Source organism: Rosa chinensis, chromosome 6, assembly GCF_002994745.2.
Source record: "Rosa chinensis cultivar Old Blush chromosome 6, RchiOBHm-V2, whole genome shotgun sequence".
NCBI lineage: Eukaryota > Viridiplantae > Streptophyta > Magnoliopsida > Rosales > Rosaceae > Rosa > Rosa chinensis.
This window is the reverse complement of record NC_037093.1, coordinates 47,565,888-47,585,056: the sequence shown is the minus strand read 5'-3', so window position 1 is coordinate 47,585,056 and position 19,169 is coordinate 47,565,888. Positions and strand designations below refer to the sequence as shown.

The 19,169-nt window shown below is 35.1% G+C and overlaps 2 protein-coding genes across 2 annotated transcripts; one reads left to right on the top strand and one right to left on the bottom strand.

Annotated features, from left to right (window-relative positions):
- Positions 1 to 764: 764 nt before the first annotated feature.
- LOC112171450 (CEN-like protein 1) lies at positions 765 to 1,311 on the bottom strand. The gene is given in 2 exon segments (XM_024308632.1): positions 765 to 1,262; positions 1,264 to 1,311. Coding segments are annotated over 2 exon segments (546 nt in total).
- Positions 1,312 to 9,136: 7,825 nt separating this feature from the next.
- On the top strand, positions 9,137 to 12,601 carry LOC112174668 (ankyrin repeat and SAM domain-containing protein 6). Its single transcript, XM_024312465.2, has 6 exons — positions 9,137 to 9,533; positions 10,458 to 10,519; positions 10,621 to 10,880; positions 11,426 to 11,500; positions 11,587 to 11,649; positions 12,328 to 12,601. The coding sequence occupies exons 1-6, from the start codon at positions 9,436 to 9,438 to the stop codon at positions 12,370 to 12,372; spliced, it is 603 nt and encodes a 200-aa protein (XP_024168233.1). The 5' UTR covers positions 9,137 to 9,435; the 3' UTR covers positions 12,373 to 12,601.
- The last annotated feature ends 6,568 nt before the right edge of the window (positions 12,602 to 19,169 follow it).

Genomic DNA, 19,169 nt, shown 5'->3' with positions numbered 1-19,169 from the left:
AAACACTGTGTCTAAGGAGTTTAAGACTCGGATTGGAAACAATTTCTATGATTGAGGAGCTACGAAACACTAACAATACTCCGCCTACGTGGATCTTCCATAAAGCATGTACCTGAGAAATTCAAAAACTTGTGCAATCTAAAGTTGCTGGATTTGGCCGATTGTTGGGAACTTGAAGAAATCTCACCAGGTGTCATACCAAGTTTATCCAAACTTATATATATATATATATATATATATATATATATATATATTGATTTAGATACTCGGTAAACTCGACATTTACCAAAACCAAATCAAACTTTTCTGGTAGTTCTTTATTTCAGTTTTATCGGTTTTGATTACCAAAATATAGTTTACCAAACCTAAAATATCTTTTGGTTTTCGGTCGATTCGGTTATTATCAAACCAAATGACAGCCCTAAATAATGTTAATACTATTATACAAATACTTATGTTTATAGTTCTTAATATACATGTGCGTGTATTGAAAACTAGAAGATATATAGTTAATATTTAGATACTCGATAAATTTGGCAATATGTAAAATATGTAATGGTTTGATAATAGTTCTTATTATCAAACTGTTACATATTTTACAAAGAAAAAGTTCAATTGGTTTTGGCAGATGCCAAATTTACCAAATTCATTTCTTTCATATGGGGGTGTGTGTGTGTGTATAACTAGATACAACCAAATAATCATAAAGTAAGATTATAAAAATGAGAAAATTTGAAAACAAAAGTCCTTTGAAATACATTAATTTACTTTTTAATTTGAATTCCAAAAATTCCAAATCTTCTTCTGGTAGTAATCTCTCTTTGTGTATTGAAGTAGACAGCAGCTACAAGCAGGCCAAGACCATTCCCTTGTGAAAACTGTCTTGTGTTAAAGTTGTCCCGCGATGCCAGAACTCTCACCGTCTGCCTTCCTCTAGCTTGCTTGAACAGCAAGAACACGTAATGGTGAATCCCCACCACCGGTTTCAGAGTTTCATACTCCACAACTTCTCTTCCAAAGGAGACATCAGTGGTACCAGGAATGTCTGTCACCAACTGGTGGAGATGTTCTCTCAAGTATGGATCACTGGGGCTTGGGAAATCAGGGTCTGTCATAATCAATGTATAAGCAGCGCTCATATCTTCACCTCCGATGTCGATGCGAGGCTTAGCAGTAATGATAGAAGGCATGATCTCATGGCCATTAGATACTTGTTTGTTGCAACTGTAAATTACATCCATTTTCACAGTTGGGGTGAACGTACATGTCCACAACCTCTCATACCACTCTTCCAAGAGTTAGGGTTTCCATCATCCTAAAGGACTAGCTAGAGTGAATGAATGTAAGAACCATTCCAAACTTGACACTTCCTCTCTTTCTTCTCTTTTCACTATAATGTACATCTAAAGTTTTTGTCTTTAAGTTTTGCAAACTAGTCTTTAATTCAATTTTTTTCTTTGTTATCTTTTGACCCTTTTAAGTAAAATTCCTAGATAGGCTACTATTGTAAGTGATATACTATATTTTATCGAATCATAAACTGACATGTGGATTCCAGATCAAAAAAAAAAAACTAACATGTGGACAAAAGATGAGAGAGAAATATAGCTTTTACTTTAGCTATACATGATTCATTAGCTAAATATAGCTGGTCATTTTAGCTAAAGTTTAATTTAACGTAGCTATAGCTAGTCTATTGGAGTTCAATCTTGCTTCAAAAATAGTTATATATAGCTCAAAAATTAGCTACTCTATTGAAGATGCCCTTATATTTAATTAACTCTCACCAACCTAAGTACTTTGTTAGAGATGCTCTGAGCTTATTTTTATAGTTCTAATTTGGAACATCTTTTGGTTTGTAACATCTTAGGCTTTATTATGTGAATATAAATATTTTGGATGTTATGTTTTGTTTCATACTTTATTGTTGGATTTTGAGTTTATAGATTTATTTTCTGACATTCCTCCAAAAAAAAAAAAAAATTTGAATGCATACTATGATTAGAGGGCCTAACTTTTCAGGTTCGGCCTTAGAAGCAATATATGGTGTTCGTTTCTTGAGCAAGGAAGGAAAACTGTGACATTAGGAACATAGTTAACTATGTCTCGCCTAACAAATACAATGAGACAACCAGGCAATCTAAGAATATTAAGCATTTAAGCAAAACAGGTCACAATCAACTACAAAAGCCCGATATCAACCCGACTTTTTATTTTTTATCTTTGAGAGATAATGTAGAAACTCAAACCAAACTAGGCTAACCAAAGCTATATATATTGTCGACTATGACCAAAGTATGGTGATAAAGACATCACTTGGATATATTTAAGTGAGATTAGCCGAAGAGGATAGAGTCATTAGTAACCGGCTCTACATTGCATCACATTCCAGACGGTGATTCAATAATTTTTCCCAATTAAGACCATTATTCAGGTATACTTTTCGGCTTAATTGTGTTTTGTTAAAGCTTTTTTTTTAATTTTTTTTTATTGCTTATTTCTACCTATGTTTTTAATCAGGCCTGCGTCTATAATTAATTTTTCTCTCTGATCTTCAAAGTTAAGGCTTTGATTGATGCTTTTGCATCTTCTCTTGTTTTAAATGAACATGTGTATGATGAGCAAGTATTATGTTATCTTGTTATTTGCTTATGTTTCCCCGTCAAAAAAGGTGATTGTTCTTATGGATCGGAGCAAAATGGTGGACTTTGTCTTGCTCGTGGACGTGAAAATACTAATTAACGAGGTGGGGGGCTACAAGGCGGACTACCATGGGAGACTGACTATTAGCAATAATCGTTTGGTGATACCGTCACTCGAAGACTTCCTCTTACCAAGCGATAAGGAGCTAATGAGTACATAATTTTTGGCTGTTGGCGGTTTGATTGACTCTGAAAGTCCAAATTTTTGCTGCATGAGTCTGAAGTACGATGAAATGGATATGGATACTTACTGGAAAACTATAAGAAGAATTCAACGACCTATTCTTTCAAGAATGGCTCGGCTCGGTTGTGCAACTATTGTCCTTTAGGGATGAGTTTGACTCAAGCCCAAAATATTTTTTTGACACCTTGTTACTTGTTATATATATATATATATATATATATATATATATATATATATATATATATATATATATACAGATCCTATCTAGAGCGGAGCTACGCTTTGAAAATTAACGTGTGAAGTTTGAGTTTTGAGTCACTTTTCAGTTGCACATCTACATCTCGACCGTTCAGTTTTTAGGTACTAGTATATAGATCGTCTCTGCAAATTTTCAGCCAAAATGATGATCGTTAAGGCATTGATAATTGGCTTAAAGCTAGTACGGTTCAGGTTGATAGATTCAGTCCGTCCATTGGTTTAAGCGAGTTAGATACCTTAACGATCATCAATTTGGCTGAAAATTTACAGAGATGATCTATACACTAGTACCTAAAAACTAAAAGGTCAAGATGTGGATATGCGACCGAAAAGTGACCCAAAACTTGAACTTCACACGTTAATTTCAAAGCGGAGCTCCGCTCTGGATGGGATCTGTATATATATATATATATATATATATATATATATATCCTATCCAGAGCGAGGCCTCGATCTAAAATTAAAGTGCGAGGTTGGAGTTTAGGATCATTTTTCGATCTCATATTCACATCTCAACCATTCATTTTTTAGGTACTAATATATAGATCATCTCTGCAAAATTTCAGCCAAATTAATGATCTTTAAGGTATCTAACTCGCTTAAACCAATGGACGAACTGAATCTGTCCACACACACAAACATATGCATATATTAAATGAAAGTCCATTCTTCATCGTTATTTATTTATTTTGCTAAAAATCTAGAAATTTTGGAGGCCCAGAACTTACTTTTACTTCCTATTAGGCTGTTAAAAAAATTATGATAGAAAAAAGTGTATATACACTGAATGATGATGATTGACCTTTTAATATATATATATATATATATATATATATATATATCCTAATCACCATTACGAGTAAAAGATTTGTTATATATTTTTTAATAAGATTTATTATATTTATTTATAGGATAAAGAAAAGTTTATATACATTATATGCAGCAATACAATTATCCCAAGGTCAAAAAAAAGTAAATTTCTCATTTTTGTCCACCATTCCAACTTTATTAATATAACTTTTAGTATAGAACATCTTTTGAGTATCTTCAACAACGCAAGCTATATTTTAAGTTAAAGTAACTAAAAAACTAAAATATAGCTATATGTGTAATATATATATATATATATATATATATATGCTAGTGTACTGTGACCTGTTGGTAAGTTATAGTTCCAACATTGTAAAGGTCATGTGTTCGATTCTCACTGACATATGTAAGGGTGAGGTGCGTTAAAGTTTATTTATTTATTTTTTTATTAAAGGTTTAATAATTTTATTTCAAATATTTTCTCAAATCATAAATTGCCGTCTGGATAAAGGGCAAAGAAAATAGGAGACATAAATATAACTATGTAAACTTCATAGTTAAATATAGCTACCCATAAAGTTATAGCATCTTCAACAGTAGGAGTTACTTTTTAGTTAAATTTACCTAAAATTGTGAAATATAGCTATGATTTATCAATGTTGCTCCAGCAATATTAGCTATTTGTAAGTGATATACTATGTTTTATCGAATTGTAAATTGACATGTGGACAAAAGAGGAGAGAGAAATATAACTTTTACTTTAGCTCTACATGATTCATTACCTAAATATAGCTAGCAATTTTAACTAAAGTTAAATTTAATTTGGCTATAGCTAGTCTCTTAGAATTGAATTTTGCTTCAAAAATAGTTATATATAGCTAAAAATTTAGCTATTATGTTGGAGATGCCCTTATATTTTAACTCTTCCTTAGGTACTCTGTTAGAGATGCTCTTAGCTTATTTTTCTAGTTCTAATTTGGAACATCTTTAGCTTAACCTTTTAAATTTTGGTTTGTAACATCTTCAGCTTTATTATGTGAATATAAATATTTGAATGTTACGTTTTGGTTGCTATTTTGTTGTTGGATTTTGAGTTTATAGATTTATTTTCAGAAAATTCCTCAAAAAAAAAATAAAATTGAATGCGTACTATAATTAGAGGTCCCAACTTTTAAAGTTCATCTTAGGTGATAGGAGCATTTTAATGCGACATTTCAAATGTTATTTCTTCATATTTACTTAGTTATTTCCTTAAATAAATCCTTCTTGATTAGGAAAGTTTCCATCTTTAGAAAGTTTCTATATTTAGTAATTTTAATAAAAGTTTCTATTTTCTAGGTACTTTGGAGCAAATGGAGAAGAAATAAGCTTAAAGGCACATGAGAAGTAAGGGAACTTTGGAGATGATAGAGGAAAGACACGAGAGCTGCAGAAATGAGCTGAAACGAAGAAATGAAGTTTTCCTGGTCCAACCAGGAAATCTTGATCCAGCTAGGAAATCCTGTTCCAAATATGAAACTTTATCAAAGCAAGACTCCTAAGCCAACTAGGAAGTATTGTCAGAAAAATGAAGAGAAATGACAAAAAATGAGGAGTCCTGATGATAATAGGATACCTGGGTGGACTAGGAGAGCCCAAGAACAAGCTTAAAACATCCTCTACAAAGCTGATATGGATTGAGAGTCATTTTTGGCAAGAAAAGATGGTTAAAAATCAGATTTTAGATAGATGCAAACTGATTTTGGCCGAATTTCAAGAATATATATGGATAATGACATCTCAATTAAATCCTAAATGCATGATTATGGCCAAAGGGAGATTTCGACAGATAAGGAAGGAGAATTTCAAGGGATTGCAACAAGCAGAAATGTTGAAAACAGGTCCAGATACATTCTTTGATGTCCACATTCATTCTTGGCTGAAATTGAGGAGACAAATCAGAAAATAATCATGTAATTAATGCAAATATAATCTCCCTAAATCAAGGTGTTAAATTGGAGGTTTCTCATTGGTTGGATGGCATAGCAAAGCTGACGTGGAATTATCTGATTGGCTAATGCTGTGTGGATCAATCTTGAAGACTTGGAGACTAAGTTGTCATCCTCCTATAAATAGGAGCATTCTACACAACCACTTCACACACCACTTCTCCCATAATTATTTTCTACACACCAAAAAATTCTCTCCATTCTCTAGTCTTCAGAAGCTCTGCGTCTCAATCAAGCAGGAGAAGAAGTCATGCAATACATCAAGATCCTAGCCGTCATCCATCCTTGTGTCGTCCCTAGAAGATTGCTTGCTTTCAAGGATTTTCAAGTTCTTCGTCTCAAGGCTATGTCATCCATCTTTCATGGTGTATTTCAAACTTTCTTTTCTTTTCCTTTGTTTGATTTGTAGAGTTATGAATTCTAGTTAACATGACGTTAAGGGCAAAGTTTAAAGCCCGTTTATATGTTTTGAAATAAATTTGTGATTTCTTTATGTTGATTTCTATGTTGCTTATGTGAGATTGCTTGATTGATTTTGGATTATAGAAAACTTTTATGTGTATGTGTTCTTTGGTGGCCAACTTAGGATATATGCATGTAATTGGAGCTAGATTTAGGTAAACAATTCACCTAATAGTTTTGTAAACCTATTTCATGAGTAGTAAAGGCTTTAGACAAAAGTCGAAATCAATTAAGGAGGATTGCAAATAGATGAACTTTTTCATACTAGGTTGTGCACTTTAGTTGACATCATTTCTTTGTTCTTCATGTATTGAATATGTTCTTGAGTAGCTAGCTTTCTAGACTATGATTGCGTGTTCAATAAGATTGATTTAGGTGCTTTCACTTAGATGAATTATTCAAGGAAAGTAAAAAATGGGAAATCGTTTGCTTTCTAATGTCTCACATGGTCAACTTTTTTCTCATGACATAGAAAATCAACTATAGGAATTGTAATTGGATTTCATTCATATGATTGTGGTTTTGATCTTTGTTCCTTACGTTCCACCCTTATATATATGTTTTTACATTTTCTTTATTTTATTTCTTTTAATTTTCAATTGTAATCTAAAACCCCCTCTTTATGTTTACTTGTATATATTTTTATTCTTTGTTTTATTTTTGTAAATAATATTTTATACTTATATTAATTCTTTGTTTCTTTTTGCAATTACAGTTGTACCCTCAATCCCCGGTTTGAACGATCCCTACTTATTCTATATTGACAGCTACATTTTGCAGGGTTAAATTGCACGCTTGCTTTTAAGCGTTATCATCAGGTCTGAAAATCTCAAGTTCAGGGGGGGGGGGGTTGTAGACCCCGGCAGACTTGAGAGTGATTCTGCCATTACCCAACCTTCATCCACATGGTTTTGATAAATGAGGTCGCTATGCTTCCTATTGATTTACTTTTCATAACACGATCGTAATCTTCACAAAATTCTTATCTTATGATGATGCTTTTTGATGTCTTTGAATCATGAAACTATAGTTTCATGAATTTTTGCATTGGGGAAATGATTTTGGGGTTAATTAACCCCACTTACCCAAACACTCTAAGAGATTGCCCACTTAAACAATATTTTATATATATTTTGCTCTAATACCCAATTAAGTATTTTTTTAATTACTTTTTATTTATTTTTAGGACAGTTTTGCCCTCTCATTCTTTGTCACTTGGAGAGAGAAGTCATCGGAGACCTTGCCGGACTCTGGTGACCAGCGGCCGGCCGCGGACTCCTGTGACCGGAATCCGGCAACTGGTGACCGGAATCTGGCCATCGGACCGGTGGCCAGATTCCAGCGTCCGATTTTATTGCCCTCCAATAAACATATTATTGCCCCCCAATACTCTTTTTATTGCCTCCCAATAATCATATTATTGTCTTCCAATAATCATATTATTGCCCTCTAGTGAATTGCATAAACTCCCAAAACCAAAATTAATACACTACAGACACAATTGATCAATTTATATGTTCAATTCTACATGTAAAATGAGGGCAATACTGTCAATAGATGTTAGATTGGGTAAATGGGAGTAAAAAACTCTTAGTGGAGTAAGTGGGCAATTTTTAGGCTCAAATTGGGTAAGTGGTCACGACCCCTTTTGCATTTTATTTATTTATTTATTCTAAATATTCAACAAAAATAAATACGTTTTAGGGTTTAACCTACAAAAGAAAAATGGTAACCAACTTATTAGAAGAATAAGAAGATAATAAAGGACAAAAAGGAGCTGGGAATACTCGACCTAGGGATGCAGAAGAAAAGGCCTCAGTCCCTTTACCAAATAAATTACATAAGTGCATACAGACATAGTTTTACAAAAACACATAAATAATATACTAATACATACATATAAAAGTGTTCGAAACTCGGAGTGCTTGTGCGACCGCACTGCCTAAACATCTTTAGGGTTGCCCTGGCCTGTGACTGCCAACTGAATAAACCCTAAAAACTTTTATATATAAAAAGGTACACACTTTTGCCAGTAGATACTCATTGGCAAAAATTCCAAAAAAAAAAAAAAAAGATTTCAACACAAAGTTTTTTATTATTATTTTTTTTAAAGATAAATACATTAAAGAGCATATTCCTGTGGAATCATATACAAAAACACTGGTCAAAATATAAAAGCTGACGGACAGAAGAGGGGAACTGACTACACCATATACTATTTTGAGATAATTTCTGACCTAAATGAGCAAAATGGTAGCCACCATATTTGTCTCTCGGTAAACATGAGTGAAGGAAATATCGGCAAAATGAGTAAATTCTCCCACCTTGTAGATATGTTTTGATCATCTTAATTAGTAATAAAGAGCCACCTTCAACTTGAAGATTTGGTATTTGGAGTCGACTCCCCCATAGTAATCTCGTCTTCAATCTAATAGTCTCGGCTTGAAGTACTGAAGCAAAACTAATAGGAATCGAACATGCATAAATGACAATTTCATTTTGTTCTCTAAGAACAAAACCTGCAGAAGTTAACCGCTCCGTCAAAATTTAGTTTGTAATAATTGAATAAAGGAGGTCCGCCATCCAATCATAGTTGTTTGTTTTTATTTCGACGAAAAAGTTTGTCCTCCAAAAAATTCTTTTGAAAAATAAAAAGCAACACGGGCACCCCCTTGATTCTTCTGTACAAAAAGAAAAGAACGGTGCGTTTACCCGAAACGCCCAAGTGACGAGTTGTTTTACTTTACCCTCCCTCCCAGAAGCGGCTTCTTTCTTCAATCAAAATATCTATCTATTACTCTCTCTCTCTCTCTCTCTCTCTCGAATCCAATTCCTTCTAGAAATCACAACTACTTGTTCGAAACCGAGGGTTAGGGTTTCTTCTCCCCCCCCTTCCCTTTTCCCTCTCTCTAGTTATGAATAAAATTTGAAGTAGCAGGCTTTCAAATTCGTCTTCTTCGCCCACTTGGGTTGGGGTTAGTTTTTAGGGTTGGGGATTTAGGGTTGCTACCGCTACTCGGGAATAAGGAAGATGTACGCTGATCGAGAAGAAGCTGATGCCAAGAGGTCCATTAAAGAGCGTCTCAATGGCAACAACTTCAGGGATCGTAGACAAGTAGCCGGCAAAAGGTTTCTCTTCCCTCCCTTTTCTGTATTTCAACGAAATCAATGGTTATAATTGTTTTGGATTTTGCTTGTTCCGGTTTGAATTCTGGATTTTGAGTATAGTTTTTCTATATTGCTGATAGTGTATGTGCTCAGTGATTGATAGGAGACTGAAATTTTGGATGGATTTATAGTTACACGAATGCATTTAGGAGTAGAATTTAGTGGTCAAGGTAGGTGCTGGAATCAGGAACTATCCAGTGTGTGGGTGACTTAAAACATCAAGTTGAACACTAAAGTTTCGATATTGATTAGCAAAGATTTTGTTCGGATTTGAGTACAATAATACAAGTAGGTCATAATGAGATGCCACTGGAAACCGGCCAAGTGCCATTTTCAATTCATACGATTAGAACGGTGTTCACTTCCTTGTATATCTTATCGTTGTGATTTTCAAAATAATTGGATTTGGAATTGAAATTGGATACAGTGTGACTTGTCTAACTAATGTGTTGACTGTAATATAAGCACTTTTTATGTTGCAAAAGCTTCAGAGTTGTTTCTTTTGATCTGTTGTGAATAGATGAAAATTGTGAAGTTTTATACTGATGCTTGCAACAATAATGTGAACTTCTGTTACTTTGGCAATAAAGATGGACCCTGTTATGAAATCTTGAGATTCGATATCAGCTTTGTTGTATTAGTTCAATCTTCGTAGTTAGAAAGATACTGCATGTAGTGTTGCAAGGTTTCGTTCACCAGATGATTACCCATAGGCTGCATATACTTGTCGGAAAATGCTGGCAAATGCAATCCATTTGAATAGTTTTAGCCTTTGGGGTACTGCTGGTTGTGTTCTGGTTTGAATGTGTATATGTTAATGCTTGATGGTGGTTGAGTTTTGAGTAGAAAAGCTTTGTAATTGAGATGATGGCACATCCTTTTCAGGCAGAGACAAGATGACAAGTGGGAGCATGATCTTTATGATGATAACGAACCTCAATTATCAAGTATGGACTTATACTTTCGTATTAAAAGCTGCAGCTATTTCTATTTGATTCCACTATATCATCTTTTGTGGAAGTTGACTTTCTGCTGATATCTTTTGAAGATCGCAAAGTTGGGGACCTTCGTTTGAAGCTCCAGAGGAAAAGTTTCAAACAAACATCTGGAACAAGATCTGTTTCAGGTGTAAGGGACCTACGGGAAAAGCTATCCGGTACTATGAAGCCACAACCAGTGAATGCCGATCCACCAAGGTCAAAAGTAGAGGCTGCTAAATCAGCAAGGAGAACCATTGCTGTTGCAGCACCTGCACCAGAGACTCACAAAGTTGCCAACACAACATCTAGGAAGAAGGCTTCAAAAAAGGCACGAATTGTTTGGTATTCATTAATTCCATACTGAGTATCTCATGCACAGCTCGTACTTGGTGTGTTTGAGAACTGAGATTGGTCCCTTGAGGCTACATCTGATTGCTAATATTAATAACAAAATTTTAAAACATGGTTAGAATGAAGAGGAAAACTTTAGATATGTGAAATGTTTTACCATAAGGAAATTTTCCTTAATGATCATCTTGTTTATTTATCTGTTTGACCTTTCTTCATTCCTGCTTTTGTTTGTTTATTACGACTTTTAGGGGGCACAACATGGATAGTAGTAGTATAGTAACGTAGATTCCCCTCCGCATTAGGCATGGTGTCATAAGAAATCATTTCATCAAGAGGGATATGGTTGCTATATGATTCCCTAAAGGAACAAAAGATAGCAATTTTTATATTGCTACTGCTAGATTGAAGTACCATCTATTCCAATATATCATCCTTAGACTGGCCCACATAAAAAGGGACATGCACACGCTGATTACTGTTATTGCCGCTTAATTTTAGATGTTCCGTCTGTCTTTCATGCAGGTTGGCACATCAGTGGACGAATTTTTGACATCCTTGGATCTTGAAAAGTATTCCATTACATTTCAGGCAGAGGAAGTATGTATATCATGCACATTTTTTAACCACCTATTTCTGGGAAAATATTCCTTACCTTCGACTTCATAATTCGACATGTTATGCAGGTTGATATGACGGCTCTTGTGCACATGACTGATGAGGATCTCAAGGCTCTAGGAATACCAATGGTAACCTCGAGAAACTCCTAGCTAGAATTCTTGAAACATGATTACAAACATCATATCACAACGACCTCATGCTAAACTATTGCTTTCCAACACTAAGAAATCCAAAACCATGAGTTTGCTTGAAATAAATTGTTTCTTAATCCATGGTTGTATGGTCAACTTTGTTTCAACATGCAAGAGTAATATAAAATGTTTTAGATACAATTCATCTTCTTTTTCAGAATCTGCAAGAGTGACAATATTCATCTCTAAAAGCATACCATCTTCACAGTAATCTAATGAAATTATCTTGTAGGTGGATTGAATAAAACATAGACTATACTGTTAGAGTTCAATCAGGGTGCACATCAATTAATGGTGAGGATGGTGTTCGGTCTTTTGGATCAAACACTAATTCGGTCACCTTCTGTGTAGTTTCCAACAGTTTCACTATTTGTTTTACTTGAATTAATTGAACAGAACTGTAGGCACACCATATTTGTCTCAAGTGAGAATTTCTGTTTTACTTTCGAAATATACCAGAATTAGGTTGTTGTCTGTTTTTCCATTTTCTATTGCTTGCAAAGTCATGGTAACTGTACCAGGAGTTGGTTTTGGCTTGAGTTGATGAGTTTTGTCTTTGCTTACTCTGAGCTTTAAGCTTTGAGCTTACCTTTAGTTCTGATTTTGGGGTTTCAGGGTCCAAGGAAGAAGATTCTTTTGGCATTGGAATCAAGAGTTTGACGTTTGAGGCTGGATAGTTTCTGTGCCCAATCTCATCATGTTTATTATGACTAAATCTAGCAGGTCTTCTTTTGATTGGTATTAACCTGCGTGTAATTTTTTCTTTTAACCTCCATTTTCTTTTTACTCTAGTATGCAATGCTCATTATTTATATAAACATGTTAAATTTTAGCTTGGAACATCTGGAATTTGAAGTTAAATGAATTTATTGCCGTCTTTTCTTCCAAACTCCACCACGCTTGTGTTGTGGATATTCAGATTAAAAAAAAAAATGCAGGATATCAATCTTCTAATGTTGGATATTAATCGACCATCTGGTAAGTGGGAATCTGCGGCCTTCGATAGTGATATTGTTTATTGCGTTTCAGGTGTGTGGCCAAAACTATGGTGGTGTGGCACATAGATATGGCTAACGGCTTGAGTTTTCAGACAATAAAATTGTCACAGTCAAAGCATTTGTCTGAAAATTTGTTTTACACCCAATTTAGCAATGATTTATTAGTTTACACTCGATAACTTTTTCTTTTCAATTTGCACGAAATTCAAATCATCAAACATTCCTTATTTAATAGATATTTCAATTAAAACAATTTCCATCAACTTTTTGGTTCCCATTGTACTGAGCTTGTAAAAAGTCAAATGGAATTATAAATCTATATGCCTAGATTATAACATTTCCAAAAGTAAGCGATTTATGGCTTAATTCGTACTTTAATTTCAAATTTTCATTGAAGAAAATTTTTATATATAGCACTATATTTTCAAACTTATACAAGTACTAGTTAAGTTTTCCTAGATCATAGAAAAAAAGTTCACATTGTTGTTGTGTATCGCCAATGCTGTTATGCATTTGTAACCATATTCTCTTTCTAATTTTTGTCTTTCAAAGTATGGTATCTATGAATAAGGTATATTATTCATGAGATATAGTTTTCAAATATTTTCTTTTGCCATCATTGTGCCATGAATTTCTTATGATAAAGTATCTTGTTCTATGGTTGAACTTTTCATTTTGTATATTGTCTTATTAATACAATGGTTGTTCTTTTTCAATTGCTACCTTTTTTATTTACCTAATATATATGTATATTCATATAGGTATAATACAGAGACTTTCAACCTAATAAACATGGTTAACTCGCAATGATAGAATACCTAAGAAAAAGGTTGATGTGAAAAATGATTCTAATAAATAGGTTGATACGAAAACTCTTAGAAGACAGTTTAGCTAACATAGGTATATAATCTTTAGGTTGTAATTTTTGGGTTAAAAACTTAAACCTCTACTTTAAGTTTAAGTTAGATTACTAGTAAAACAATGGAAAACATAAATCTAGAGTGGTGTTGCAAACTCCATGGCAAAGCTTACAACCTTGAGTTCTAATCCAACAACAATAACAAAAAACAACAACTACTACTAATTAGATGAGTCGCAAAACACAAAAGTTACATTTAAAATAGAAAGTTTAAATTATCTTAAAATAAATATCACATTCACTTATAAAATCTTTGAATTCAGAAAATTATATAAAGAAAAGGGGAAATGATCATTTACCCAATTTTAGACACCAAATTGCCCACTTGCTCCACTAACAGTTTTTTAACCCCATTTACCCAAAACACTCTAAGGGATTATTTCCCTAATACCCAATTAATTCTTTTGTTATTATTATTTTTTGGGGACTTTTTTGCCCTCTTCTTCTCTCTCTCTCTCTCTCTCTCTCTCTCTCTCTCTCTCTCTCTCTCTCTCTCTCTCTCTCTCTCTCTCCCTCCCTCCATCCCTCCAACAGGTCGCCCACGCGACGCCGGCTCTTGCCATTGCCGCACCGAAACTCGTCATCGTGCTCTCCGCGGCCAGGCTCGACGCTAAGCCGACGGTCCTCATCGCTGAGAAGCTCGGCGAGGCCAAGTTGGACCTTCTGAAGGAATCGACGACCGCCAGTAGAATCGGGTACGTCTTCGATTTGCTGTCTCTCTCGTCGGCAACTGATCATCACGGAAATCGCAACTTGATTGTATCTCCGGTCCCAGGCTACAACCGGAGTCGTTGCAATCGGAGTCAAATCAGTGTGAAGGCAAACAGTCAACCGGAATTGTTGCAAAACGACTAGAATTGTGGGCAAAATCGTCAACCGGAGTCGAGATTATTGGGGGGCAATAATCTTCCTATTGGGGGGCAATAATGTGTCTTAATTGTTATAAAGTCTCTATAATTGTGTTCAGTGATATTTTCCTTTGTGTTAAAGACTGCTTCTAATGTGTTTTGGTATTTCTGATATATTATTGGGCGGCAATAATATGTTTATTGCGGGGTAATAATATATTTTTTTTGTTATTTTTTGCATGAATATGGGTGATCCTTTTGTTGTTAGGTGCATTTATTCTTGTTAAGAGGCCACCCGGGAGGCCTAGGGTGAAGTGGTTCAAGTGAAGTGGAGAGTGTGAAAAAAAAGCCAATTCGTTGTGGACTTAAATTCACAAAGTATTGAATTTGAATACCTGTACTTTTGTAAACTAATTCAAAATCAAACTGAGTTATTTCTGACCATCTATAAAAAAATTATTGGGGGGCAATAAACTTTTTATGACCCCCCAATAAACCAAATTATGTTGGTTAATGAATCTAGCAGCATTTTGTTGAAATGACCTGTAATAAATGAACCACAGTTAAGACATTATTGTGGGACAATAATCTGTCTATTGCCTCCCAATAGACTACCCCAAAAATCACCAGTTTCTATCATTGACAGATTATTGTACTTTAATAAACTCAAAACAACATAAGACTCATCAAAACTCTAATTTCAGTGATTAATTAACCACAGTTAAGAAATTATTGGGGGGCAATAATCTGTCTATTGCCCCCAATAGACCACAGTTTTGACGTCGTCCGAGACCTGCAAGCAAAGCCCAGACCCGATTCCGGCGTGGAGCTTCAGAGCTTCCCAGACATCTGACAAACAAAACTGGCGAAGCCCAAACCCGATTCCGGCTTGGAGAGTTTCCCGAACATCTGACGAACAAAACCGGTGAAGCCTAGAGGGGTTGGGATCGTGGAGTTGGATAGCGTCATCCTCTGGTGGTCTGACAGTGGGACAGAGCAGCGGCAGTGGAGGCCGACATCGACGGTGGAGTGGTGGGCGTGGTGGCTTAGAGAGAGAGAGAGAGAGAAATCGATGAGGGGGGAGGAGAGAGAGTTATGAGTGTAATTTGTTAATTAAAATGAGGGCAATACTGTCAGACACTGTTAGATTGGATAAATGGGGTTAAAAAACTCTTGGTGGAGTAAGTGAGCAATTTTTGGGCTAAAATTGGGTAAGTGGTCACGCCCCTAAAGAAAAATGCATGTTTCTAGAAATTATAATGAGGTTAATGAAAACTGCGATAATAATGGGACTAATAAATAATAATGGGTATGGATTTGCTTCCCCTTCAAAGCAACATAGAGATGGCTAGTAAATTTAAGGCGGATGTCCTCATCTCTAAAACTAAGAAAGATGTCATACCTAAGGAGCCAAAATATAGAGTCTGCTAAAGATGTTCTAAGAAATAATATGAGGGTTTTCTCCATTAGAGTTTTTAACAATTCGGTGTATAATGAATTACCTCCTAATTATATTTGGTCTATATTTGAGCCACTGAAATATATTAAATGAGTTTGCGCGCTAAAGTGCGGACGTCGATCTTCTGCCTCGTTTCAAGCCGCGACGGCTGAGCGAATCGGGCCGGAAGGAGGCCAGAGGCATCCCAGACAGCTTCTGGGCAGCGATCGAGGTCGGAGGAGGTCGAGGTAGCAAGTTTCGCGGCAACGACCTCACCTGCAACTGTAAGTTTCTAGGCAGCGCTGCAACCACGTCGCCGACGACTCCACCGACTGCAGACCGGTCCGTCCGGCAAGCCCCGCCGCTCCGTGGCGCCCCAAGCCAAGCTGCAGTGTCGATGTCCACACTTTAGCGCAAATGCGGACGTCCTATTTTCCATTTATCTAACTTTAGTGTCTCTAACATCTAATTGATAGGGTGCATGTTTTATTATCTATAAATGCCCACTCTTCATAAAATCTAGAGTTAATTAGATCTAAGTCCAAAACTCATAGCCTATATTAGATACAGTCCGTATAAATTTTTTTTATTAATCGCGGTCCTATAACTCAGCTGCCACATTGGATTTATTTCTTTTTTTATCTTGCTGACTCAACACCTAAATTTTTCATTCCTAACATACCCTTATTTAATATATTTTGCATAATAAACAGTAAAAACCAATATATTAATGGGAATCCTAAATTATTGCAATCTTGTTAATGTAAAATTAGCAAATTTAATGTGTTGACTTTAATTTATATTATTAGTTTCTTGATTGAATTCAAAAGATGAATCTATATATATTAAGATATTATTCTTCCTTGATCTTGCCTATCACACATTGTCTTCTTCTTCTTCTTCTTCCTCCTCCTTTTTTCTACCGAATCATCGTTTTTTCCCTCTTCTTGTTCCATGCATATCCTATTTCCAACACATACTCCTCATTTCTCTGTTTATTTCTAGCTTTTTCTTTCACATTAGTATTTTTTTTTTTTTTTGTGGCTTCTCTCTTCTTAGATCATTTTTATGTCTTACTAACATGACATCTTCAATTCGCAGCTACCTTTATTATAAATTTGGTAAGAAGTTTTTGCTTACCTTTAATATAGAATCGATTATGGTGTTATAGGTAAGATTTGTCCTAGAATTTGATTAGACATTTTTATTTCACATTTACATGCCTTATTTATAGGTAAGATTTCACAAGTTTAAAAAAAAAAATCAAGTTTCTCTATATCTCTATATCTAAGGTTCTCTCATTATCTCACATTTTCTCTTTCATACATTTTATCTTTTAATTAGGTATAAGTTCTATATATCATATTTGTACCTTTTGATTAGATTGGGAATATATTCTTTTTTTTTTCCTGCTTCGTATGTCTAGGTAGATTAAATCTCTACGATATAACTTTAAATACCTATTAAATCTCTACGATACAACTTTGAATACCTATTATATGTCATTTTCACTTCCAATCTAATATATATCAATCAAAATGTATGGATAATTTGGTGAGTAAATTTGACCCCAAGGTTTTATTGATTTTGAATTTGGGTCAATGAAAAAACTAACTTTGACCCTGAAATGAAGCATAACCGTGGCAGCGTGAGGGATTACAAGTTACCTTATTTAGAAGAAGGGTAGAGTTTGGAGCGTGACAGGTACTATGCAGTCTATGCTTATAGTTCTCACAGTTTCTAGATGAAGTACTGAAGTGTGAAAATTTAATAGCTGAAATGGAGGTGCCCATTTGTACACTCTAGGCTAAATTTAGGCTTCTTTTGCTCTTTCAGTTTGCCATGGTTTTTGGTGTGCCATTCCCTAAACCCTAACGAGCGGGTGACTTTCAGAAATCTTAGCATAGACAGTCGTTACCAGTGGCATAACCAAAAATCTTACTTAGGAGGGTCAAATTTTATTAACTAACAAAACTAAAATCATTTCAGTAATCATTTAGGAATAACACAATCTTTTTCCAAAAAAAAAAATAATAATAATAATAATAAATAACACATCTTTCAAAACATATTAGTATAAAAATATTTAAGTGTAACAAAATACTGACTTTCACCATTTTGTGCAAATATGGCACAGTTTCACCATTTTGTTTTTTTAATTGGCCAACCGCACCGCCACGTGGTATAGCTTTATTTTGCAAGAATTTCTCAACAGGCTATTGTATATATAACAAAAATGGGGGACAAAATCAGACTTTCACCATTAACTTGTGTATAATACAGCTAAAGAGTTCATGAGCTAGCTAGGCAATTCAGCCTCAGCTCAAGCGAAATGCAAGAGCCACCGTTGTAGTCACCGCCTCCGTAGTCCTCATAGTGGGAAACAGTTGCAGGACCACTAGGCTCGTGAGAGGCAGAAAACGTTCTCGTATTCTGCCCGACGTCTTCTACTCACCATGTATTTGATTGCATAAAGAGATGACTATTGAATGAAGATGTATTAGGTTCTAAAAAAGGGGCTAGGCAGCCGCCTAGGCGCTAGGCGCCTCCACCCCTTTCCGATTTTGGCCTAGTCGATCGAGCTAGGTGTTGGGCAGAAAGTCGGCCGCCTAGGCGGTGCTGGACGGGTCTCTCTGGGCAGTCAGCGATTAGGCGTTTCAGTGTTTTTTTTCTTTTTAAACTCTTCCGCAAAACACAAAACAAAACCCGATCAGAAACCTATATACCAACCTCGCCGCACCACTCTCCCTCTATTCTCTCTCTCTCCGGCACGGTGCTTTGAATACTTTCTGGGTTTTCAAGTTTCAGTCTTCAATTCTTCAAGCAGCAAAGCAAACGTCCTCAAGGCTCAAGCAGATTTCTGGGTTCGATACTTTGATTTCAGTGAACAAGAGACAGAAGAGAGTAAAGAAAGAAGAAAGATGCAGAATGCAGACCATGAGAGAAAAAGAGAGATGTAGGAGATGAGAAAGAAGAGAGATGAAGAAGATGAGACGTACGTGTGGGGTGGGGGTGGTTTGATATGAAATTAATTTTTGAAACACTTGATCATTTATAAAATTGTTCGTTGTTTTGTGTATTTCTTAATTTGATGCACGTGTACTTTTAACTCTTGGTATACTATGTATGTACATACTATTTTTTCTTTCTTTCTTTTTTTGAGAAGAAAATAAAAATTACAACTTGAAACCCCTAAAACAACCATAACTAAATTGATCGAAATTAAAGGCATTGAGCGCAAGCATCAACAATTT